Source organism: Antechinus flavipes, chromosome 1, assembly GCF_016432865.1.
Source record: "Antechinus flavipes isolate AdamAnt ecotype Samford, QLD, Australia chromosome 1, AdamAnt_v2, whole genome shotgun sequence".
Lineage (NCBI taxonomy): Eukaryota > Metazoa > Chordata > Mammalia > Dasyuromorphia > Dasyuridae > Antechinus > Antechinus flavipes.
The window spans coordinates 567,965,514-567,992,451 of record NC_067398.1 but is presented as its reverse complement, the minus strand read 5'-3'; the positions used below and the strand labels follow the sequence as shown (position 1 = coordinate 567,992,451).

General features: G+C 34.9%; 1 protein-coding gene across 1 annotated transcript in view; it reads right to left on the bottom strand.

Annotated features, from left to right (window-relative positions):
- ATP6V0D2 (ATPase H+ transporting V0 subunit d2) overlaps nt 1–26,938 on the bottom strand; it is a 37,227-nt gene that overhangs the window by 1,061 nt on the left and 9,228 nt on the right. Inside the window, exons 2-6 of the mRNA XM_051970796.1 lie at nt 18,994–19,165; nt 10,886–11,064; nt 8,053–8,132; nt 6,322–6,399; nt 2,875–3,051 (exon numbers count right to left, since the gene is read on the bottom strand). Coding sequence (XP_051826756.1) covers nt 2,875–3,051; nt 6,322–6,399; nt 8,053–8,132; nt 10,886–11,064; nt 18,994–19,165 — 686 coding nt within the window. The remainder of the gene's footprint in view (nt 1–2,874; nt 3,052–6,321; nt 6,400–8,052; nt 8,133–10,885; nt 11,065–18,993; nt 19,166–26,938) is intronic.

The window sequence follows — 26,938 nt, the reverse complement described above, 5'->3', positions numbered from 1 at the left end:
AAAAACCAAACAAACAACAAAAAGGTAAAAATACTATGCTGTAACAACAAGATTATGTGATGATCAATTTTGATGGATGTGGCTCTTTTCAACAATGAAGTGATTCAGAACTATTTCAGTAGATTTGTGATGGAGAGAGCCATCTACATCCAGAAAGAGGAATATGGGAACCCAATGTGGATCACAACATAGCGTTTTCACTTTTTTTGTTGTTATTTGTTTGCTTTTTTTCTTTCTCATTTTTCCCCCATTTTTGATCTGATTTTTCTTGTACAACTTTATAAATGTAGAAATATGTATAGAGGAATTGCACGTGTTTACCACATATTGGATTACTTGCTATCTTGGGGAAGAGGATTGAGAAAGAGAGGGGGAAAAATTTGGAATATGGATTTTCCAAGGGTGAATGTTGAAAACTATCTTTGTGTGTATTTTGAAAATAAAAAGCTATTAAAAAAACTTTTTAAAAAAAGGAAATACTATGTTGTAACCCACTTTTAGTCTCCATAGTCCTCTCTCTGAATGTTGATGGCTCTTTCTATCACAAGCCTGTTGGAATTGCTCTGAATCATCTTATTGTTGAAAAGAGCCAAGTCTGACACAGTTAATCATCACATAATCTTGTTTTTGCTGTGTATAATGTTCTCTTGGTTCTACTTACTTCACTTAGCAAGAGTTCATGTAAGTCTTTTCAGACTTTTCTGAAAACAATGTGCTCATCATTTCTTAGAGAACAGTAATATTCCATTACATTCACATACCATATTCAGCCATTCCAACAGATGGGCATCTATTCAATTTCCAGTTCCTTGCCATGACAAAAAGGGCTGCTACAAACATATATGCACATGTGGGTTCTTTTCCCTTTTTTATGATCTCTTTGGGAAACAAACCCAATAGAAACACTGCTGGACCAAAGGGTATGCCTGGGAAATTTCTTTATGAAACAATTATGCAAACATTCTTTGGAGATAAAAACTTGGTTAAAAACCATTGGGTTTAGGGGTAGAAATATTTTTGAAAGCATTTTTTAAGGGCATTGTTTCTAACAAAACAATCCATAAAGAATCCATTTTTAGTGCCATAATTAGTTACTTGTTTCCATTACTTATGTCATGACATAGTCTTATATATCACTCTTATATAATCATGTAGAATGTGATTTATTATTATGAGCTAAGACACTGTGTGTGCTAGGTAATGATATACAACTATAAAACAGTGATTAACCTCTTCCCTCAAGAAGCTTACATTCTATAGGATAATTAATAGTCTCTGTAATGTAAATTATAGGATATATGTGTAATGTAAGTTACAGAACATATGATAGTATAACAGGTTAACAGCTCTGAGAGAGAGATCTTAGATCTCCTGTCTCATTTTATAGATGAAAAAAACAGACCTTGAGAGATAAAATGACTTGCCTTGCAGAGGTCCTCAAACCTTTTAAATAGGGGACCAGTTCACTGTCCCTCAGACTGTTGGAGGGCCGGACTATGGTAAAAACAAAAACTTTGTTTTGTGGGCCTTTAAATAAAGAAACTTCATAGCCCTGGGTGATGGGGATAATCGTTCTCAGTTGCCGCATCTGGCCTGCAGACCGTAGTTTAAGGACCCCTGCACCTATAGAATATATTTTAAAAGAGAAGGATTTTAACTAGAGAAAACCAAAAGGAGAAAGGTTCCCAGACCATCTAGAATGAAAATATAGGACTTAGAGTTTAAAGAATGCCATTACAATTTTAATTTTTCCAGTTACTACCTGCCACTTACTATGATCTTGTGCTCTTAGGCCTCAATTTTCTCATCTGTATGATTAGTGGATTTGACTGAATGATATCTAAGATTTCTTTTGGCTCTTATAAGCATTAGTACATGATCCTATCTAACTCAAAGAAGGATGAATTAAAAGAAAAGAACCCAGGAGTCAGGAAGGGAGTAATGTGATTGTGTGTTGGTTATGAACTAAGATGACTGTGCATCCTAATCTGTCATTCTATTAGCCTTCTTCCAAATGACCATTTTTGTGTTGATAGAGCTACCTTTGGTGATCATTACTTAGTAACCTGTCTTTGTTTAAGGGATTTTGAATAAAGTGATTTTAATTTTTTAAAAAAATAATCTTACATTCTATCAGGGAGCAACAGCATTGGTAGCTCTGACTGTTTTTGGTTTCCCTAAAAAGATTGTAGAATGTGATTGTTGTAGCTTAGGTCAAGTATATTTCATGTATAATGGGGGAATGGCCAGTAAGTATAGTCCTTATGAGCATGCACAGAGAGGACTTCAGAGTATGGATTAATATTCTAGTCCACTAATCATATGATGAAGAGGAACCTCTTCATTGGCTCTAGTTAGAATTGGGGATTTTCAAAAAGCCACCTGTCAACCATAATAAGGTTTCTTGTTCTGACTCCTTCCCATATTACTGAATTTTGGTGAGAGAAGGACAATGCTTTGAAAATAGAGGTCTCAAATCATGTCCATCCAAAATCAACATGTACATCAAGAATATGGTCTCAGCATTTATCTCAGCATTTGTTCTTTCTTTCATTTGAGGTAAAGGAGAAAGAAAATATCTAAGACCTCATGAACTTTGAAAGGCTAAGAGACCAAGCCAGCAGAAGATTAAGAATGGAGTATATGACAAGCATAGTTTCCTGAAAGCTACAGAAAGTCTGTGTATGCTCCAAATCTTTCCAAGGCATTCTCCTCTGGAAGCTGTCTCTTCAGGCTCTTCCACATGGACAGTTCATCAGCCAACCATCCTGATGCCCTGTTCATCAGTTTTCATTACACATGAATATGTTTTTAAACAATAATTAATAGGAGTAATGCATCCCACTCTGGGAAAAAAAGCCCAATGTCACTTACTAAATAGTTTTCAGCCACAATCTTCATTTGCTCATAATCTTCTACTTGAGCTAACAGGCGCAATCCTTCTGGATACAGTTTACCACAGGTTGGATACAGTGTCTCTCGGTCTTCTTTGCTCAATTCCGTGCCAAAGGAATTAAGTGTGATGATAAAAGCACGTCTGTCAGCCTCAAACTGAATTTATAAAACACAAGATTATAGAGAGAGCTAATCATCTGCTAAATACTTTGGCAGATGTTGGGATTAAAATGAGGCAAATCCATTTCTGAAGCAATCTGATTACCTTTCTTATTTGCAGTTGATTAAGATATATCCACATCTTTACAAATTATAAACCTTAAAGCACTATATGCATGCTAACTATTATAGTACATATTATCATTTTGAATTTCTTTAACCTTTTTCTGTACCAAAGTAGCAAGGTGATATAGTGGATAGAGTACTCAGGAGGATCTGAGTTCATATTTGGACTTAGATATTTACTAACCATGTGACTCTTGAATAAGTCACTTAACCTCTGTCTGCCAGTTTTCTCAACTATAAAATAGGGAGAAGATAATATTATGATACTATTTTATAAAGTGCTTAGCACAGTACCTGACACTTTAAAAATGCTTATTTCATTCTCTTCCCTTCCCAAAGCAATTGCCCTATGTTGGGAGGACCAGCACAAAGAATAATAAATTTAGGTGATGGACTTCACTATATCAGCTCTCAACACTGGTCTCTCTTTGTTTTCCCATTCCTCCATTGTAATTTGCAATTTGTTTCCACTCTCTATGTAACTACAGATTTTTTTCCACACAGTTTAAGGCTTTATCAATAAGATTTTGCATAAATTTAAGATTGCAAATTCCTTGTATGAGCTTTAGTTTTGTCTTTGTATGGTTTAGCACAGTTTCCTATACATAATAAAATAGCTAATGAATTGGATATGGCTCCCAATTCATGGATCCCTATTGCTGAAGGAGCTCAGTGATAGCTTTCATGAAATCATGAAAACACCATGAATTGGGAGTTATCTACATGGGAGCATTGGAAAAAATCTAGGATGTGTTGATAGGCAAATGACACACATGCACTAGAGCAGTGGTATCAAATTCAAATAGAAATGAATTCCAGGATCTTAATAATGATTTAGAAAACCACAAGTTGATATTATTTATTTTGTATTTTTATTTGTTTTGTTATTCTACGGTCAATTTCATTTTTATCTGATTTGGGCAGCACTGGGGAGACTGTCTCTTATTAGATGATATCTAGTATTCTTTAAAATTCTGAAACATAATGAGATCAAGGAGAAAGACCATGGATACCTCCATAAGCCTGTATGAAGCTAATGATATTATTCTCCCTGACAGCATCCTTCTACTTAGAAATAGCAGTGCTTAAAAACCACTGACTTAAGTAATTCTACGGTGCACCATATGAATTCTACAAATGCAATAGCAACAAACTATTCTACATTTATGAAGACAAGAAAGAGTCAGTTATTTTTGTGAAGTCATTATCAATTTGTATAAATACAGGTCTGCTCTCATATCAAGATCCCTTGTAACTATTTAAGGGCATCTATATAACAGATGTAGAAGGGTAAAGTCTAAGACCATAAACAAAGCAAAACTAACAAGGTTTATTTCAAAACCTTAGCCTTACTATTGTTAGCAAAATAGTCTAATGAAAATATATTAAAAACACTTCCTGGAGCCACGTATTTGTTTTATTACTATTTCCTTATAAACGACATGCACAAAGAACAAAGAGGTTCTTTAAGGGCGAATAGCATAGTGTACTTGAAGATACTTACTTAAGATAAACTTGACCATATACTTGCATATTAAAACATTTGTTTAAATTAAATTACAATTGTGAAATCTAATAATATAAAACTTGATGTTAACACTAGTATCATATTCAGTTTATTGGATGCTATATCAACTAATTCATCTCTAGTTATAGGTTGACAACACTGCACGTTTATGTATTGTTTAAATGAGACAATGGCCATTCAGTTAATAAGTATTTATTAACCATTTTCTATATGCCAAGAACTAAGAATGCAAGAAAAGGCAAAAGCCCAATCCCTATCTTTGGCAAACACATTATAGTGAGGGAGATAATATGCAGCAACTTATTTATGTGGCAGATTTATATAGTATAAGTGGAAAGTTATCTGAGAGGGAATGCTCTAATTGCATGTGTTGAGGGCAGGAAGGTCACTAGGAAAGACCACCTGCAAAGATGAGATTTGAATTAAGTCTTGAAGGAAGCCAGGGAAGCCAGTAAGTGAACATTCAAAGCATGGGGAACAGCTCATAAAAAGATGGGAAATTATGTGTTGTTCTTAAGGATCATGGAGTATATGGAGGGAAGTAGAAAACTGCAAAGGTAGGAAGAGGTCAAGTTGCAAAGACTTAAACATCAAATAACATGTCTGAGTAGAACTGTATGTGAAATAATATTATTAGGGGCAGCTAGATGATGCAGTGGGTAGAGTACTGGCCCTGAAGGCAGGAGGACCTGAGTTAAAATCCAGCCTCAGACACTTTATACTTTTTAGCTGTGTGACCCTGGGCAAGTCACTTAACCTCAATTGCCTCAGCTAAAAAAAAAAAAAAAAAAAAAGAAAAGAAAGAATATTATCAGAATTTCAACTTATGCAGTGCTTATCAATACAGTATTATATTTAATCTCCACATCAACTCAGTGATAAATGTAATATATGTCACATTTTGCAAATAAGTTAGTTGAATGATAGAAATATTAAATGACTGCTCAAATCCTAAAGATAGTGAAGTATTTGGCATAACTAATATATTAAAGACAGAACTAGGAATCAGTCTGGAATTATGGGCCAAGATTAACAAATCCTATAATTGTATTCACATATCTGTTTCCACATTTATATAGATACATGTATATGCATCTATTATTATGTGCATTCTCATGTATTCATGAAATATATACATGCCTATAAGCACACATGCATGTGAATTGTCCTGCACATAAACCATATATAGAAGAGAATATATACATATACAATTATGGGGTGTGTGTGTGTGTATATATACATACATTAGAAGGAAAGAAGAAAAAAAGGGAAGGAGAAAAGATGGAAAGACAGAAGGAAAGAAGAAAATATTTAAGATAGATAACCTCCAAAGAATAACTATTACATTCTGAGGCAACAAGGTAATTATGCCAAAAGTGAATCAAAGTCTACAACAAGATTTGATGAGAAAGGAAGGGAAACATTCCAATAGCTTAGAAAAGCTAATATATCCTGTTTTATGCTATGTAAACAAATAACTGCCTAGTGGTGGCTTAAATTATAAAAAAAAAAAGGAATCATCTAGATGATAAATAGGTAAGAAAAAAATCCTTTAAAATAACTGAAAAATAACTAGGCACATATAGTATTTTTTTAAATGACCTCTTTCTTACCTCAAGAATGGGGCACATTACTTCTGCTGTGACATCACCATGTTCTTTGCAAAATTTGTAGAAAGCCTCAAGGTATGACTAAAAAAAATTGTATGACAATAAAATATTCTTTCCTTTAAAAAAATTAAATGCTTAACTTACCATTAGTTACTAAATGTTGCAATGGGAATTACATCCTTTTATCCTGGGGAAATTTTGTATAGATTGTATTTTGATAAACTCACACAATGTTAGTAAAGACAATAGCAAAGAGAAGGCAGAATTAAATACAATCTATACTCATCATCTATGTCACATAACTTAGATTTGTGATATAGCGAATCATTCCAATTCCCTTAGATAAGCATTTGTCAACCCCCAAAATTGTAGTCTCCTGTGCAGTAGGGTCCATAGGAGCTGAACAAGTTGATTTGGCCTGATCATATATTGATTGTATTTAAAGTGGCCCATGTACCTAGCAGAGACAAAAGGAGAATGCTTCTCTACTATTAGGAGAATATTCCAATGGGAGCTATGGCCTCTGGGATGTTTCCTTTGTGTATCTTTGTAGAGAAGAAACTTCAGATACTCAGATTTCCACAAAGTCAAGGGCTATATGTATGTCTCCCTGTACTTTGAAATGTATATTTTGGAATGTATTAAATTGTGATGTGATATAGTGGATTTAACATATATTTTAACATGTTTAACATATATTGGATTATTTGCCATTTAAGGGAAGGGGGGGGAGAGAAATTTGAAACACAAGGTTTTACAAGGGTCAATGTTGAAAAATTATCTATGCATATATTTTGAAAATAAAAAGATTTAATAAAAAAACTAAATTTAAAAAAAACTGTGAGATTATTCCTGTTGACTGAACAAGACAAAATATCTTTTGCTCAGCCTATAAAAAATGCCATTCCTAATTTGATAATAAAGGGACTGGACTTGTAATTTTTTTTTTATTAAAGCTTTTTATTGACAAAACATATGCATAGGTAATTTTTCAACATTGACCCTTGCAAAACTTCTGTTCCAAATTTTCTCCTCCTTCCCTAGATGGCAAGTTGATTTGTAATTTTATTAGTACAGGGAACTCCTGGATGAGGAAACTCCTGATATCAATATAGCAGCTTGGCTTTAAAGAATTGATTAGAAGTTAGGTTCAGTGACTTGTTTAAGGTCAGATAGAAAGTAGGTGTGAGAGGTCTTTCTGTCTATAAAGCCACTTCTAGCCTATATACCATACTGCCTCTCCTGAAGTACAAAGTCAAAAATGAAAGGAGCTTATAATATATTGAGAGAAAACATGTATAAAAAAACTAAATTGGGGTGGGGGAGATGAATACTAGGATTTGGGAGGGTGAGTATGTGCTTCCATAGAATATGGCACAAGCTGAAGGAAACCCAGGATTGATAGTCATAGATTTCCAGCTATGTACTGTCAGCCACATATGGGAACTGTATGAGCAAGGTGATTCAAACTGATAAACATTTTGAAGGCAAGAGATTATGTTTCATGACTCCTTTGAATCATCCATCAATCTAGAACAGCAGTATAAACCTACCTATGTCAACGCTTAATACTCCCTGAATTGAAATGTTTGTGGTTTATACCTTACAACTGTGGTATAAAGGGGCACGGTATATGTAGCAGCATCATGGCAACTTTTCTCTTTATAACTTACTGTAAAACAATTTTTTAGGCATTCTCTACTACAAAATATAGTATGTTATAGAAGTATTTACCTTGTAGAGTTTATTACGCATTATTTCAATATTCACTTCATTAAGAGTATTTTCAGACATGCAGTCTTGAAAGAAAGGAGCTGAAATCAGAGATGGTCACAGGATTAATTCATGCTACACATTTGACTGTGCTTTTATTGATAAATGTGACTGATACTGACTTAGTATTGATCAAACATATCTCACTTATTTCTGATGCTAATCCTAGGCCATTTGCTCATGCTGAATTCTACTGAAATTCCTAAAGCAATAGTCATAGACCAATGAGTCTTCAGAGACATAAGGAATGTTAGAGGTTACCTTGTGCAGGGCTCTTATTGAAAATGAAATGGAGAGATGGTGGGATTTGTTTAAGGACATGCTGACAAAGAGAATCGGAACCCAGATCTTTTGGCTCCTTATTCAGTGCTACTCTTGCACAATTGTACCCATGCTTTCAAAGAATAACTAAGTCCTATTTCTTCATAAAGCAGCTAGGGAGGACAGTGGTTAGAGTCAAAAAAATCTGAGTTCAAATGTGACCTCAGATAACTACTAGCTATGTAACACCAAGCGAGTCATTTAACCTTTCTCTCACTTTCCTCAATTGTAAATGGATATCACAACAGCAATTGTTTCTCAGTCATTGTAAGAATCAAATGGAGGAGCAGCTAGGTGGCACAGGGGATATAGCACCAGCCTTGAAATCAGGAGGACCCGAGTTCAACTCCAGCTCAACTCCAGCCTCAGACACCTAACACTTCCTAGCTGTGTGACCTGGGCAAGTCACTTAACCCCAATTACCTCAGCAAAAAAAAGAAAAGAAAAATAATCAAATGGCTTTGGTTTATTTTTAATCAGCATTTTGTACAGTGCCTGGCATACAGAAGGTATTGTGTATACAATTCTTTCTCTCCCATGAGGCTTTTCTTAATCACTTCAGCCCATAGTAATATCCCTCCTCCTCTGAAGTCCTAAAGCCTTTATAATCTATGTACTCATTTGACAATTCACTTTCTTTGGCTGTTATTAATTTCCAGTGCATATTTTATCCCACAATCACAATAAATTCTTGGAGATCAGAAATCATGTCTTGCAGTTCCTGCAAGACTCTATGTGAATCTTTCATATTCTACATACATGAGCAGATGAGATCTAGCTTCAAAACTAGGAAAACTTAGGCAAGTTTGATAAATAGTGGCTATTTGATCTTTCACAAGTTGCTTATTGTTGTCCTAGGCAATACAATTACAGTGGAAAAAACCTGTATTAATAGGAGCTTTGTTACCCAGGAATCCTTTATAATAAAGATGATTATATTATTAAAAAATTTATTATATTAAATAAATATATATTATAAAAGACATGCTACAATGATACTATCTTTTTTCAACCTCAGCTTCTGTGAGAGGGGAAAGTTAGGCTATTCTTAAGGTAAAATGGCACCTAAGAGGTTTGTCAACCCTTTTCCTATCCATCTATAAAATGGATTGTTATTTCAATTGTGCCTGATTCTTTCTGATCCCATTTGGGGTATTATTGGCAAAGGTACTGGTGTGATTTGCCATTTCCTTTTCAAGTTCATTTTATAGATGAAATTGAGGCAAACAGGGTTAAGTGACTTACCCAGGGTTACACAGCTAGTACGAGTCTGAGACTGGATTTGAACTAAGGGGAATGAGTCTTCCTGACTCCAGGCATTGCACTCCAGCTACTACAGCACTAGCTACTCTGCCCATTCTTCCTTCCAGGCCAAACTGGAGCGCTTGCAAAATAGGATGATGAAAGGTTTAGAGCACATGACATGAGGATGATTTGAGGGAAATGGAAATATTTAGCACAGAAAAGAGATGAATGATGAAGACATGAAAGCTACATTTAAGCATATAAAGAACTGTTTTATGGAAAAGGGATTAAATTTATTCTTGACTCTGAGAGTAGAATTAGGGGTAATGGATAGAAATTATAGATCTGAGTTTAATGTAAGAAAAGCATTCCCTACAATTAGAGCTATCACAAAGTGGAAAGGGCTGTCTCTAGAGAGAATAGGTTCCCTGTAGCTAGAGATTTTGAAGCAAAGACTATATTGGAAGATTATAGAATAAAAGCAAGAATATAATTTGTCTATCTTGTGCTTTGGGGGAAGGAGAAGACAAGATTCTCATAAGACTATTGAAAAGGTTTTGATCTTAAATATTGCTTTTGACTCCACGATTCTATAACTCTAATTCAGAGAAGGATGGGACACTAAAAGAATAATCTATAGTGCACTATGAAATTAAGTGAAGGTTAATTGTTATAATAATTACTCTCTTTTAGTTTTTGTAATAGAAATTGGCCACATTGGTGAGCAATCTTCATAGCAAACTATCACTGTTCACTTTTCCTAACAAATATTAAATGGATAATACTTACAAAAGTATTCCCTTACATTGAATTGATTAAAACTGCTTTTAGCAACATTAATTATAACCCAGTACAAAATATGAAAAAAAATATTCTTTCAGATTATTTTTAGAAACTCTAAGGTTCTCATTCAGAAAGGCTACATATCACATACACACAGACACATACATATACATAAACATATATATCTATACTTAACATATACTTATATTATATATACTTATAATGCTTGCTTTGTGATTTTTATAGACATAAAGCTTTAATAAAAGGTTAAGAAACCAGTGATATAAAGTCCTCCCTAAAAATGGAAAATACTGGAATTCACCTGCTATGCATTCTAATTCATTAACTAATCAAACACGGAAAAGTAAGGTATGGATTTCAATGATGTTGTCTGTATTTATTAAGAAATCTATAAAGAAGTCAAGCATTATATACACTTGCATACCCAAAGGTGTTTCAACCAGAACAGCATCAAACAGATCTGAGGGTGTCTCTACTATGTTGACAGCTTCCATTTCCAAAAAACTTCCCAGGGGGTGACACTTCTTAAGAATATCCTTGACAGATTTCTTTTGTAGCACACCATTGATCAGCAGAATCACATTATCAATCATATAACTGCACCTGAGTTGGAGAGTGAATGTTAAATATATGCATAATAATGACTTCCAAAGACCCATAAAAGTATCCCTGAAAGAATTCAGTTCACTGACATGGATAAACTGGAGAGTCCCAAGGAGCTCAGTCAGGATGATGAACAGGGGATGTTCACATTGGAGAAGAAAAGAGGGAATAGAAGAGCTGTCTTTGGGTGTTTAAAGAGCCCTCACCTGCTTCAGAAGGCAAAACTGGAGAGAGAATTTGCTTGATATAAGGAAAACCTTCCAATGAATAGTTATCTAAGAGAAGACTATTATTAATCTCTAATATTGCCCTTTGCTGCTACCTGTAAACTCACTCAAGTCTTCCCTATCCTGAAAAAGCCCATTAGGTCCTAACATCTTTGTAATTTACATTTCTCCTCACTTTTTTCAGCCAAATTTCTTGGAAAAGCTATCTCTTTCTATAGCATTCTCTTTCTCTCCTTCTACTCCTAAATCATCTGTAATCTGACTTTCAATTTCATCATTCAATTGAAATAGCCCACTCCAAAGTGACCAAGGATTTTCTGATTGACCATTTGTTGTTTTTTACTCAGTTCTTCACTTCTTTGTAATATTTAAAGTTGTTGACCCTGTTGTCTCCAAGTGCTCTTTCCTCTTTCGGTTTTCTTAATCTTGTTCTTTCTTGGTTCTCTTTCTATCTGATAGTTCTATGGTTATCTCCTTTGCTGACTCATTATTGAGAACATAACTAGTTATGTATATCCAAAAGCTCTGTCCTGGGCCCTCTATTCTTCTCTCTTTGTGCTCTCTCAGTGCCTTCATCAACTCATGTGAGTTTCATTCATTAACAGCTCTATGGTGATGGCTCCCAGATTTATATTTTAGAAAGTCAGTCTTTAGAAAGTCTCTTAATTTCTGAGCCCTAATTCCATTTAGCCAAGTGACTATTAGGCATTTTCAGTTGGATGTCTCCAGAACCATCTCAAATTCAACATGTCCAAAAGAGAACTCATTATCTTTCTCCCAAATCTACTCTTCTTCAAAATTTCCTTATTCCTGTCAAGGGCACGTCCTCTTTGTCAACCAAACAGGTTTGAAAACTTGACATTATTCTAGATTGCTCAGTCTTTTTTTTTTTTTTTTTTAATTAAAGCTTATTTTTCAAAACATATGCATGGATAATTCTTCAACAATAAACTTTGCAAAACCTTGTGTTCCAATTTCCTCCCTTCCTCCACTCCCTCCCCTAGATGGCAAGTAATCCAATAATTGTTAGATATGGTAGCAATATATGTTAAACCCAATATATACATACATATTTGCTGCACAAGAAAAATCAAATCAAACCAGAAAAAATGAGAAAGAAAATAAAATGCAAGCAAACAAAAAGAGTGAAAATGCTATATTGTGAACCACTCAGTTTCCACAGTTCTCTCTCTGGATATAGATGGCTCTCTTCATCACAAGACCATTAGAACTGATCTGAATCATCTCATTATTGAAGACAGCCACATCCATCAGAATTGATCATCGTATAATCTTGCTATTGCTGTGTACAATGTAGATTCCTCATTCTTATTTATTGACATGTCCCATCTCTTGTAAAATATTATTTCCTTCCTCATATCTGTATTCTTCTCTCTATTCACATTTATTTATCCTAGTTTAAGCCATTTATCACTCTTTGGTCTGAACTATTTTATTAGCTTTCAAATTGATCTTTCTGTTTTCAAATCTCTTCTTTCTCCAATAAATTCTTCACAAAGCTGCCAAACTTGTATTTTTAAAACATAAATCTGACTATGTTACTTTACTTTAGTAAACTCTAAGCTCCTTATTATCTCTAAGATCAAATATAAATATATAAACTCCTGTTTGGCTTTTAAAGTCTTTCACAATAGCTACATCCTATCTTTCCAGACTTGTTACTCTTTTACTGTTCTCCAGGAACATTGTAGTACATCCAAACAGGCTTTCTTACTATTCCTCATTCTTGACATTCATTATTTCTTCTTTTTATATTGGTTGTCACCTATACTTAGAACATATTCCTGCCTCTTTTCCAACTCTCCAAATCCACATAAGTCTTTTATGTATTTATATATTCATTTGGTTAGTCAGTTTTTAATTTATGTAATAAAACATTTCCATAACATAGTATAATTTAAAAAAAAAAGATGTTTGCCCATGAAACTGCATGTCTATTATGTACCACTTGCTAATCCTTTTAAATATATAATACAGTTAGCAGAGGCCTTATCTGATGTCTCCTATGTACCTCTCTTACATCATTACCTTGTATATATTTTGTAAAATGCCCTCCCTGTCTCTCTCTCTCTCTTTTCTCATATGTGTATATATTTATATCTACCTATCTATATTGTTTCCTCTGTAAGACTCTAAACTTCTTGAAGGCAGGGATGATTTTTACTTCTGTCTTTTGTGTCCCCAGACACCAGCAAAGTAACTCACATAAAATCAAGTACTTGATATATACTTGTTTATTAACTGATAGCTTCTTTTTGTAAAGAGATCTTGGATAGATATATAAACTGGATTTGTGATTCCATTAGTATGATCAACTAACAAACAAACATTTAGTATCTTCTATGTGTTAGTCACTGTGCTATATATTATGGACACACACACACACACAAAAGGTGGAGAGAGACACTACCTGCTCTCCAGAAGCTCATAGTTTTGTGTTGCAAATAGCTTTACAAAAACAGGATATGTACAAGGTAAGCTGAAGGTAAAATTAGAAGAAAGATACTTAGATTAAGGAGACTGATAAAGGCTTCTTGTAGAAGGTGAGACTTTAATTGAGACTTAGGAAGCCAGGGAATCCAGTAGATGGAGATGAGCAAAGAGTTCCAGAAATGGGGAATAGCCAATGAAAATGCCCTGAATCGAAAGATGAAGTATCATATGCAAGGAACACCAAGAAATCAGTACTACTAGACCACAGAGAACACAAAGCAGAGCAGAGTAGAAAGATAGAAAGGTGGAAGGGGGTCAGGTTATAGAAGACTTTAAAAGCCAAACCAGAAGATTTTATATTTAACCCTGGATGCAGTAGGGAGACATTGGAGTTTATTCAATGAGGGTGTGCTATGGTCAGACTTGAACTTTGGGAAGATCAGTTTAAAAGTGGAGTGGAACATGTGCAAAAATATTTATGGCAGCTCTTTTCATAGTGGCAAGAAAGTGAAAAATGAGGGAATGCCCATCCATTGAAGAATGGTTGAATAAATTATGGTATGTGAATGTTATGGGATATTATTGTTCTATAGGAAATGATCAGCTGGATGATTTTAGAGGGGCCTGAAGAGGCTTACATAAACTGATGCTGAGTGAAATGAGCAGAATCAGATCTTTGTACATGGCAATATCAATATTATACAACAATCAATTCTGATTCCAGCAATGAGATTGGCTGATGCCAGTTCCAACGATCTTGTAATGAAGACAGCCATCTACACCCACAGAGAAAACTGGGAACTGAGTGTGGATCACAACATAACATCCTCACTCTTTTTGTTGTTGTTCACTTGCCTTTTGTTTTCTTACTCACTTTCTTTCTTTTTTGGATCTGATTTTTCTTGTGCAGCAAGAATTGTATAAATGTTTATACATATTGGATTTAACATATATTTTAACATGTATAACATATATTGGATTGCTTGACAAGTAGGGAAGGGGGTGGAGGAAAGGAGGAGAAAATCCAAAACACAAGGCTATGAAGGGTCAATGTCATCAAATTATCTGTGCATGTGTTTTGAAAATAAAAAGCTTTAAAAATTTAACAAAACAAAACAAAAAGTGAAGTGGAGGATAGACTTAGGAGAAAGACTTGAGGCAGGGAAACCTAGCAGCAGGATTTTGGAGTGGTCTAGGAATGGAGTGATGAGGACCTGTACCAGGGTGTTAGCGTTATAAGGAGAGAAACAACATAGCATAATCAAAAAGCATTTATTGTGACAACAAATATTTATTAAATTCTTACAGTGTGTTAGACACTCTGTTAAGTGCTGAGAATACAAATAAAAGTAAAAAGATAATATCCTGCCTTCAAGGAACTTATCAAAGGAGCAAAGACAACATACAAAGGAAGTTGTAAAGGGGAATGTAATGAAGGTCCTCAACTCAGGAACATTGAGATGTTACAAAAGTAGAAATAACAAGTCTTGGAAAGTGATTGGTTATGACAAGTGAGAGGGTGACATCTAAGTTTCGATTGTCTGGGAGGATAATGGTACCTTTGACAGTAAATGGGAACTTTTAGAAGAAGAGAAAATGTGTAGAATAGATAATGAGCTCAGTTTTAGAAATGTTGAATTTAGTATGTGCACAAAATAACTAGATTGAGATTTCCAATAGGCAGTTTGAAATGTGAAATTGAAAGTCAGCAAAGAGATTTGAGCTGGACAAATAGGTCTGCAAACCATCTATATAAAAAATTCAGTTTTATTCATGGGAGCTGATAAAATCACCAAGTAAAATAGGAGAGAGAAAAGGATCCAGGACAACATCTTGGGGAGCACCCATGGTGAGTGGGTATAATTTGAATGAAGATCCAGCAAAGGAAGCTGATAAGTACAGAAAGGTAGCATGTGTTTCAGGAGAGGGCTAAGTCATAGAAACCTAGAAAGAAAACAATAACAAAGAGAAAAGGATGATTGACAGTGTAAAAAGCACCGGAGAGGTCAAAGATAAGGATTAAGAAAAGGCCATTAGATTTGGTGATTAAAGTTGGTAATTTTGAAGGAAGTTGTTTCAGTAGAATGATGAAGTTTGAAGCCAGATTGCAGAGATTTAAGAAGAGGTGCCAAATTATAAAAAAGCCTTCTAATGGAATTTAGCCACAAAAGAGAGAACAGCTATGTGGCAATAACTAGCAGGGTTAGAGGGATCAAGTGAGGGTTTCTTGGAGGCTGAGGAGACATTGTAGTCAGCAGGGAAAGAATCAGTAGACAAGAAGAGATTGAATATAAATTAGTCATGATGGTAAAGGTGGTAATTTGCTGGAGAAAACAAAATAAGATGCAGTCATTTGTACATGTGGAAAAGTTTGCCTTAGCAAGGGGAAGAGCCACATTATCTTGTGAGAAAGTAGAGGAAGACATCTGAGTGATTTGAGCTGAGAAAGGAGAAGAGAGAACTCTTGATTAATGGTTGCATTCTTTTCAGTTAAAAATGAGACAAGGGCAGATAAGATTAGAAGGGAAGCAATAAATTAGGAAAACATTTTTACATTCAAAGGTTCTGATAAAGGCCTCAATTCTAAAATATATAGAGAATTGACTGAAATTTATAAGAATTCAAACCCTTCTCCAATTGATAAATGGTCAAAGGTAATGGACAATTTTCAGATGAAAAAATTGAAACTATTTCTAATCATATGAAAAAGTACTCTAAATCACTACTGATCAGAGAAGTGCAAATTAAGACAACTCTGGGATACCACTACATACCTGTCATATTGGCTAAGATGACAGGAAAAGATAATGATGAATGTTGGGGGGGATGTGGGAAACCTGGGACACTAATACATTGTTGGTGGAATTGTGACTGGATCTAGCCATTCTGGAGAGCAATTTGGACCTATGCTCAAAAAGTTATCAAACTGTGCATACCCCTTGGTCCAGCAGTGTTTCTATTGGGCTTATATTTCACAGAGATCTTAAAGGAAGGGAAAAGGACCCACATGTTCAAAAACGTTTGTGGCAGCCCTTTTTACAGTGGCTAGAAACTAGAAACTCAATGGATGCCCATCAGTTGGAGAATGGCTGAATAAATTGTGGCATATGAATGTTACAGAATATTATTTTTCTATAAGAAATAACCAGCAGGATGAATACAGAAAAGCCTGGAGAGACTTACATGAACTGATGCTAAATGAAATGAGCAGAACCAGGAGATCAGTATACATGGCAACAACAAAATTATACGATGATCAATTCTGATGGATGTGGCTCTCTTTAACAATGAGATGATTCAAACCAGTTCCAGCTGTTCAGTGATGAAGAGAGCCATCTATACTTAGAGAGAACCATACGAAAGTATGGTTCACAACATAGCATTTTCACTCTTTTTGTTGTTTGCTTGCATTTTATTTTGCTTCACTTTTTCCTCTTGTGTGTCACAATGATTGTATAAATATGTATGCATATATTGGATTTAACATATATTTCTACCATGTTTAACATCTATTGGACTACTTGCCATCTAGAGGAGGATGTGGGGAAAGGGGGGCAAAATTGGAGCACAGGATTTTGTATGGGCTAATGTTGAAGAATTGTCCACACACAGGTTTTGAAAAATAAAAAGCTTTAATTAAAAAAAAAGTATTAACTGATTTTTAAAAAAAGAATTGATCATCACATAATCTTGTTGTTGCTATGTGCAGTGTTCTTTTGGTTCTGCTCACTTCACTTGACATAGGTTCATGGTGGTGTCTCTAGGCCTTTTCTGAAATCATCCTGCTGATTGTTTTTTATAGAAGAGTAATATTTCATAACATTCATATACCATAAAAGTCCATCTTCTTAATATCAATACACTTATAATGATGTCATGTAGTTTCAAAGCAGAGAGCAACAAAATTTCAAACTAATCATTTTGAAATAATGCAAAATACAGTGAAAACACATTCTTCAATGTGTAAGCAATGCTTCATATATGAAAAGTGATGTAAATGGTATTATCGAGGACCTGTATGATTAGAAAAGAGTGCTTAACATGTTTGACCCATATTGGTTTGCTTACTATCTTGGGAAGAGAGAAGGGGAAGGGAAAAAAAAAGTGAAATACAAGGTTTTGCAAAGGTGAATGTTCAAAACTATCTTTATGTGTATTTGGAAAAATAAAATACTATTTAAAAAATAAAAATAAAGATGAAATATTAAAAATAAAGAAAATTTTAAAAATAAGAGACAAAGTTCTCGGCTATGGAAACCATAGTGATGATGACCAAAAAAAAAGGAGGAGGCAGAGAGTACTGAGAATAAGTTTGTATAATTTCTATAAATATTTGGAGTGCCAACAAGGTAATGGCAGATCTCTGTCCAAACAACATCCAAATATAGGGTTATTTCTCATAGAAGCAACCTAATTCTTGAAATATCCTTACAGGGCACTGCCAACAAAATATTTGGGAAATACCTCAGCCATAAGCATCAGCCATGAAAGAAACTTTATATGATCATCTTGGCAGGTATTTTCAGATTTCTTTGGCAATGTGATGACATGAGAACATCACCATTATTAGAATACACATTGCTCATGAAATACTGCAAATTCTTCACATATCATGATACTCCCTAAAAACTTATAGTTGTCATTCATTTTGTTTAGATATAACACATTAAAATTTTTACTGAAATTCTAAGTAATCATAAATAATCCATGCGACTCTTTCTAAGGCAACTAGATAGGGCTGTTGCTGGAGCATTCAACTTGGAATCAGAAAACAAAGTTTGAATCCTACCTCAGACACTGGATTTAATCTAACAGTCTCAGTTTTTTTTTTCATCTATAAAATGGAGATAATAAATAGTACTTATTATTATTTTTTATCACAAGTTCTTTTGATATATTGATTTTAATTCTACAAACTTTCATCACCATCTGTGTTAGAAATGACCTAGGTGCCATGAAAAACATGAAACTGATTCCAGGGAGCTTAAAATAAGTAATTGTGGTGGCATCAATATTTTCATTTTACAGATAAGGAAACTTAGTAAGTTGTCTGACCAGGACTCCAAATCCAAGGCTTTTTTTTTTTTTTTTGCTAAGTCAGATTGTCCCTAACATTTATATATTAAAATGTATAAACAGTGGAAAAGGTAATAGAATTTACTCTATTGTCTCACTTTTTAAATAGCCAGGAAGGATCAGTTAAGAAACCGGCAGCCTAAGATCTATATAGAGCTAACTTTTTACTTACGTCATATATGTGAAAAATGTGCTGAGTGGTTCCAGGGAGTTGTTTCTTAAATGCTCAAAATCTCTACATAATTTTGCTCTCATTTTGTTGTCAATGGTAGAAACTGTGAGTGGGACAGTTTCTTCATTCAAAAAGTTGCCATAATCTGTAGTCTGAAGATGAATTTTCAGGTCTGAAACACAACCCAATAAAATTTGTATTAGTCCCTAGAGTGAGCAGCTAAGATTGCTCATTTACATCTTCATTTTACTTAACTTGTATATGTTCATCCAATTGATTATTCTTATAAGCATTATATTTATTATAAGCAATCAAAAAGCATTTATTAAGTGATTACTCTATACTAGATACTGTTATGGGCCAAAAATGCAAAGAGAAGTTAAAACAGTTGCTGCTTTCAAGAAGCTCACATTCAAATGTGGGAAACAAATATGAAAATAACTATGTATATACATAATGTAAAAAGAATAAATAAAATATAATCCCAGAAAAGAAATTACTAATATTAACATAAGCCCATAACCTAGTTCTATACTTGCATCAATGATCTCCAGTATCCCTTATATCATGTCTACATGACATATTTTTATAACATACTTTGCCATGTGGATCAAAAATCAACAATGTGATTATTTATTTAAATTAAGAAAAGTGATATTTTAATCAAACAAATCAAAAACATCCTTAGAGGCAAAGTCAATTAGTTTGATTACAGAAAAATGAAACAATTTTGCAAACAAGAAAGTACTATGCTTAATACAACAACAAAAAGCACTATCTTTAAAATGAATAGAGAAGGAGCAGTTTGAGAAAATTAATTTTAGGAAACATATCAGATAAAAAGTTTGATATCTAGAGTCATACATAGCCATCAGGCTAATAATACTGCCCAATGGAAAGGACTCTTTTTATTTTTTTATTATTTTTTATTATTTTATTAGTTTATAACAAAAGTATCATATCTTTTAATGATTTCCACTCCCATATGTGCAACCCCAGTTTGTCTCCTGAACTCTCTAATAGAGTATTACCAACTCTATAAGATTTTTCTCACTGGTATTCTACTGGTATCTCAAAGTCAAAATGTCCAAAACAAAACTTACTACCTTTTCCCAAAAAACTTTTGTTTCTTTTTAGTCTTCTTATTTTTTGTTGATGGCATCACCATTCTTCCATCACCCATATTTGCAACTTTTTGTATCATCTTTTATATCTAATCAGCTGTCAAGTTTTATAAATTCTATCTTCATAATACATCTTACACATCCATTCCCTTCATTTCACTCAAATGATCATCATTCTAATGCAAACTCTCAGAATTTGATTATTTATACAAATTTTGAGAATGTATTAATACCTAGATTCAAACATGGACTTTTTCTCAGTTCTACCTGAATATTTGGTTTTATTTTAAATATAGTTATCCACCTGGGTAGATTTTCTGAAGATGTAGGATTTAAGGAGAAGAGACAACTGAGACAAGAGAAAAAAATTTTAGCTAGTAGAAGATGAAAAACAGAAAAAGTTCTGAAGCTAAAAAGGAGAACCACTAAGAGTGGTTCTCAGTTCTAACCTCAATATTTCTCTTCCTAATGTAAAAAAAAGGAGAAAGAAACAGCTCATGTGTATTAATGCTTTATAATTTATAAAACATTTTGAAAAAAAATTAATCTTTGTATCTCCACTGTCTTTCACATAACAGGGGCTTAAGAAATACTGGTTGAATTGAATTGAGATAGGCAGGACAGGAATATATCCTCATTTTGCAGATAAGAATATTGAAAAGCAGAATTTAAGTGACTTGCTCAATTGTTTTACTATATATTTCATGGTTTGGGGACTATAATAGTCTACCAAAATTTTCATTCTGAAGTTTCCAAATAAATCACAAGCAATGCTCTCAAGGAAGTTATTTGACTTCTTTTGGGTTATTTTCTTATTTGTAAAATGAACAGTATGACTGAAATTTAGATCTCTAAGACCTCTTCTAGCTCTAAAAATGTTTTCTATTTTATGTTTTTTTTTTAAGAAAATTACCAAGCTTTTTATTGTTCTTACTTCAAGTTTTCAAATATTTTCTTGTTCTTGTAGATACTCCACAAATACATATAGCAATGGTTTGAGTTCTGTGCTCTCTAGTTTTACTGTTTAATTTTAATTGCTTGTTCCACTGAGTCTTTCAGAAATTTGAAGTTATTCTATTTCACCTTCAACTATCCAAAATCTTAACCCATACTCCTTATTCTTCCTACAAATATTCCGATTATTTTTTTTCAAAGTGTCCAGTGTCCAGTGCAAGCAGCTCCACTATCTTTAGATAATCGCCAGGTGATGTGGAGAGATCCAGAAAGTGGTGAATGGAAGGGAACAGATAGGCTAACTGCTTGGGGGAGAGGGTTTGCTTGTATCTCTACAGGTGGAGAAGGAATCAGATGGGTGACAAAGAGCCATATTCGCCTTATCCATTGCAGAGACACGGAGCAGACCCTTGAAACGAAGGAGAAGATCCAAGAAACATCAGGTGGTTCCATTGCTGATTGTGCTCACCACTGAAAGAACATAGCAGTTATGGCGTTTGAATCATGGACATCAAAAATTGTTGGACTTCAAAACCCTCAGGAATCATTGGATTCTCTAAGACATGATGAGATTGTTGGACTTGAAAACCCTCAGGAATCATTGGATTCCCTAACACATAAAAAGACTGTTGCAGGACTTCAAAAACTTGGGGGATCACTGGATTCCCTGACATGTAAAGCAATGGACAATAGATTGGTTTTGGACGATCTCTTGGCTGCTGAAGGAGGCATATATGTAATTGTTGTTTACGTACCCTCCTTCTAGGACTTCTGGAAACCTTTTACAACACCATGTTGATTCATATTGTTTGTTATATCACTACTTGCATGTACAATTCATGTTTGTTACACCACATTGAGCCTGCACCAGCTATGGAGAGAGTCATCCCAAGCATCATGTGCTTTTGCAATACCCCCCATGCTGATAATTTTAAGCATATCTGTTTCTAATAAGACCCTTCAACCCAGAAACCCACTAGCAATATCTGGCTTGACTTCCCAATTCCCTTTGGTGGTTTTCATCTCTCTTCCTGAGAAGTCAAGGAGGGCATGACCACCTGTGTTCTAAAACAAAAGTAAGTGGGAGATGTAAAAGCTGAAACTGAGCACTGGAATCAGACAACCAAGCACTTAAGGCTAATTACCAATTGGCCAATACTCTATTAGCATATGCTTGGAAAATGGCCCTTCTCACTATTCTGTGCTGGCTCAATAATTGGTGTATACAGATAATTGTGGGAGGGATTGGGGGTGGAGTAAGACTAGCCAGAGTCACTTTGGCAGGAGATGAAGAGAAGGAAGGTCATGGAGACCCTATGTCCATCCTGTTCACTTCTACCCCTAAAGATCAAGAATAAAGACCAAAGACTTTTGCTTCTCCTGACTCTGGCTGATTCTGAGGCATCCAGGTGCTAACTCGGTCTTCACAACTCCTCACTTTAAACTATTTGTCAAATCTACCAAATATTTATGGCCTTATAAACACCAGAAGTTCTATTATTCTTGAAAGTTTATTTTCCTTCTTAAAATACTCTCCTCCCAGAGTTCTTTTGGTACTGTACTCTTTCAATTAATCATCTGCATCTTTAATTGTTTCTTCTTCTTTCTTTTGCTAACTAATCTACAATTCAGAAAATATTAAGTGCTTTTAATGTCCAAGACACTGTACTAGGTACTGGATATATAAAGTAATACTCTCCCTGCCCTGTAGGAGCTACATTATATTAAGTAGGTGTGAAATGTTTAAAAGAAAAAAAAAGGCATAATACAAATAAGGTTATAATGGTGGTAGCCAACTTGATTTAGCATTGTCATCTGACTTAATGACATAACCTAAAGACCCTGGTGCCTTTCTATCTGTATTAGCCACCAAAACTTTAGGATTATGAAGCTTTCTCATCTGCTCTGCATCTGAACTTTTAAAAAAATAGTCTTCTCACAATTATAGTGCATCTATTTACATCCCTCGTGACTCACACAGAAATGTCTTTTCATGTATTCGGTGCAATAAGCATTTATTAAGTGCCTACTATTATCTGCCAGGCACTTGTATTTAGCCCAGAGTATGTTATGGTACATGAATGTAATGAAATATTATTGCTCTGTAAGCAGTGATTAGCAGGTTGATTTCAAGTAAAAAACAAGAATTGTTCCTGACCTCAGGGAAGTTACATTCTATTGAGTGAAAACAATGCACAAAATCCTATACAAAATGTATAGAATAAATACATTGTAATTGGGGTAAACAGGATAATAGGAAGCAGGTGAAGGATATATCAAAAGTTTCTTGTAGGTGACTGACACTTGAACTGTGTTTTGAAGGCAAGTTGGGAAGGTAGTTTGTAACCCTATCCTAGAGAGCTAGGTATACACTTAAAGGTTTTTGATGGGTAAGGGAGGAGTGAAATAATAAGATCTGTGCATTAAGACAAGTAGCTGAGTGATAAAGTTGACAGAATACTGGGCCTGGAGTCAGGAAGATTCTTCTCCCTGAGTTCAAATCTGGCCTCAGACAATTACAAGCTTTGTAACCTTGAGCAAGCCACTTAATCCTATTTGTCTCAATTTCTTCATCTATAAAATTGAGCTGGAGAAGGAAATGGCAAACCACTTTAGTTTTTTTGCCAAGAAAACCTCAAATGAAGTCACAAAGAGTTGGACATGACTGAAAATGACTGAACAACAACAATGCATTAGGAAAATTATTTTGGCAGTTGTGTGAAGAATGGATTGGGCAGCAGATAGGAGGAAAGGAGACTATTCAAGAAATTATTACAATAGTTGAGAGCAGAGGTGTCAAATGATTGGTCCTTGGGCCAATGGGATCAAAAGCAGATTAAAATATAATTGGGAAATATTTAGCAAAATGAATAAAATACAATAGAACATAGATAATTGTTAATATATGGTCTAAGTCAGTATTCTGTCAACAGGCATCCTTATATATAATTTAGTGATCCTTATTTCTATGTGAGTTTGTTATTATTGCTCTGGAGTGTTATGCCACAGTTCCCTAAATTGTTCTGTCTCAATTTCCCTAATTGTCCAGCCTCAGTTTCCTGAAATTGTTCTTCCTCAGTTTCCCTAATTGTTCTGTCTCAGTTTCCCTGGTTGCAACCCCCTTTTCTGTTTATTAGAACTGAGATAATTAGGGCTGTGGAGATCTGGCATTCCAAAAGATAAAACTCCAGATGTCCTATCTCAGGTACCTAACTGGCATTATTCATAATGCTTAAGTTTCAGACTTCCTGGCTCTAGCTGAACACCTTCTTAACTCCCAATTAGTAAGAATTCATGGTCCTATCCCCCACCCCCCACCCCACCCCAGCCTGTTGGAACTGGATTGATGGTCCTTAACTGGAGATTCCTGATCACCAGAGTTTGGACTCCACCACTTGTCTTTGTTTAGCTACAAGAGCTTAGAGCCAAGGGTATATATTTCATGGTAAATGGACATTAGCTGCTGGATGCTTTGGTCATCAGCCCTGGGGGCATCATGCCCCCAGCACAAACTCTCCCTCTCAGAAATCCAAATAAAATATTAAATATTAAAAACTCTCTAATCTCTATCTTGTCTCAGTTTCTCTGGCATTACAGAGGAAAAATGACCATGGCCTAAACAATGATGGGACAGGTGTTTACTCCTCAGTTGTAAACATGTTTCCTACATTGTTCTAGAGATCAAAGCATCAATCAATCAATATTTATTAAAGGCTTACCATGTGTCAGGTACTATTCTAAGCTCTGGTGATACAAAAAGGGGCAAAAGAAAAAAGTTTACATAATAAGAAGGTAAACAATATGCAAAAAGATAAATACAAAATAAGTTATGTACAGGATTAAAAGAGAGTAATTAAAAGAAGGAAAGCTTTGAAAGAAGGGCTAAAGAAGGCTTCCAGTAGAAAGTATTCGGTACAGAACATAAAGAAACCAAAGAGGTAATTTGTTGGAATAAGAGGGGTAACATTTCAAGTATGAAGGACAACTAGAGAAAATTCTCCGTAATATAAATAGGTTGCTATAACTGAAAGGAACTTCGAGGTTGTCTAGTCCAACTCCCTTGTTTTATAAAGTAACTCATGTTCATAAAGTGAACTGTCTAAAGTCAATAGGTGACACAATGCATATTGTAGGGCTTGAAGTCAGGATTCCTCTTCCTGAGTGCAAATCTGGCTTCAGACATTGGCTGTGTGACCCTGGGCAAGTCATTTAACCCTGTTTGCCTCAATTTCCTCATCTGGAAAATGATATAGAGAAGGAAATGGCAAAAGACTCTAGTATCTTTGTCAAGAAAACCTCAAATGGGGTCATGAAACTTAGTCACTACTCAACAACAACTCAACAACCAAGGTCATATTAGTTACTGATTCCAAATTCAGAACCATTATATCAGACAACTCTTCGGACAATTTCCCCTGAACACATCTGGATATTCCTTTGCTCCAAATAGATTCCATCCAAGGGATCTAGAATGCTACCCCAAAAGCATTTTGTCAACACAATTTAGGATATATCTCAAATCAGTGTGACTTTGGTGAAAGAATTCACATACTCAGTCTCCAAGTTAAAATTTTTATGCTATTGGACAGCAGGCTAAAGTTCCAAAGTTTAGTAAAGAGGCAGAAACAAGGGATTCCCAACTTTATGGGAAAGAGAAGCAAAAATTAGGTTGATGTGCTAATATTGTGGTGTAGAGGTACAAATCCTCAGTTCCTCAGTGGGGCAGTTCCCATCATTGAGTTCTACAGCTCACTGACCAACAGAATTAGTATTGAATTACTGCTATTGGCCAGGATTGATTGTGGCCCTCAAGGTAGGTAGTCTCAGAGCTTCTCAGGAAGCCCACAAGGTCAGCTGGTCTTAGGGTTTCTCAGGCCTTGCCACTTTCTCATCCCTCATCAGGAGTATAATACCCTATGTGGGCAGAGAGAGGGAAGAGAAAGAGGAAAGGAAAGAAGAAAGGAAGGAAGGAGTTTTCCAGCTGACCTGTTCCAGTTTGTGGGCCAACTCTATTCACAGAGCTGCTTGTTCATCCTTCTTTCTCACCATGACATACAAGTGAATTGGATCTATATCCTGCCACTGGACTCAGGGGACTCTGGAGGGGAAAATGAGGCAGGTGACCTTGCACAGCCCTCCCTCCCTTAAATTCAATTCACTCATGTGTCATGGCACCCCCTTCCTGATGTCAGTTCCTCTGAGAATGAGGGACAAAAAACAACCTCAGCAACCTTTGTGTATATTTTTATTTCCTTTCTCTTCTGATTCCTCTGCTTTATTTCGAAATACAGCAACTTCTGTGAGTAGAGCTGGCCTACAAACTGGAACAGTTAGTTGAAAACCCCCTTTCTTCTCCCCTCCCCCCCAACTTCTGTACTTCTCCTTCCTTTCTTCTCCCCTCCCCTGCCTCTGTCCACAGAGGATATTATACCCTTACCTACAGATGCTGTTAAAAGATGCCTTTTTTTTTTCTTTTTGGATTTCTGAATCCTCCCAAGATATTTTGGAGTTTTCAGACTGGATTTCTTCTTAAGGATCATGTCTTAAACCAAAACGACTTAGATTCTCATTGACCATCAATAGGTCCCAGGCCAAGTCCTATTTGGCTATAATTTGAATCCCGAATAGACTCAGATTGAAAGTAAATAGCAATTGTTTCTGCTAAAGTCAGAAACCCTGAGGATCTTCCCCTCCCAGACTTATTTACTTATTTATTTATGGGTTTGTTTGGGATTTTAAAAATTTTGTTTTGTTTATGGATCAGGTAAAAGGAGAGATTCTTTGTCTCAATTGCTATCTAGTCGAAATTACTGAATGGGTGCCGCCCCAGTCAAACTGAAACCTGTAGAAGAACTTAGTTTAAAAAA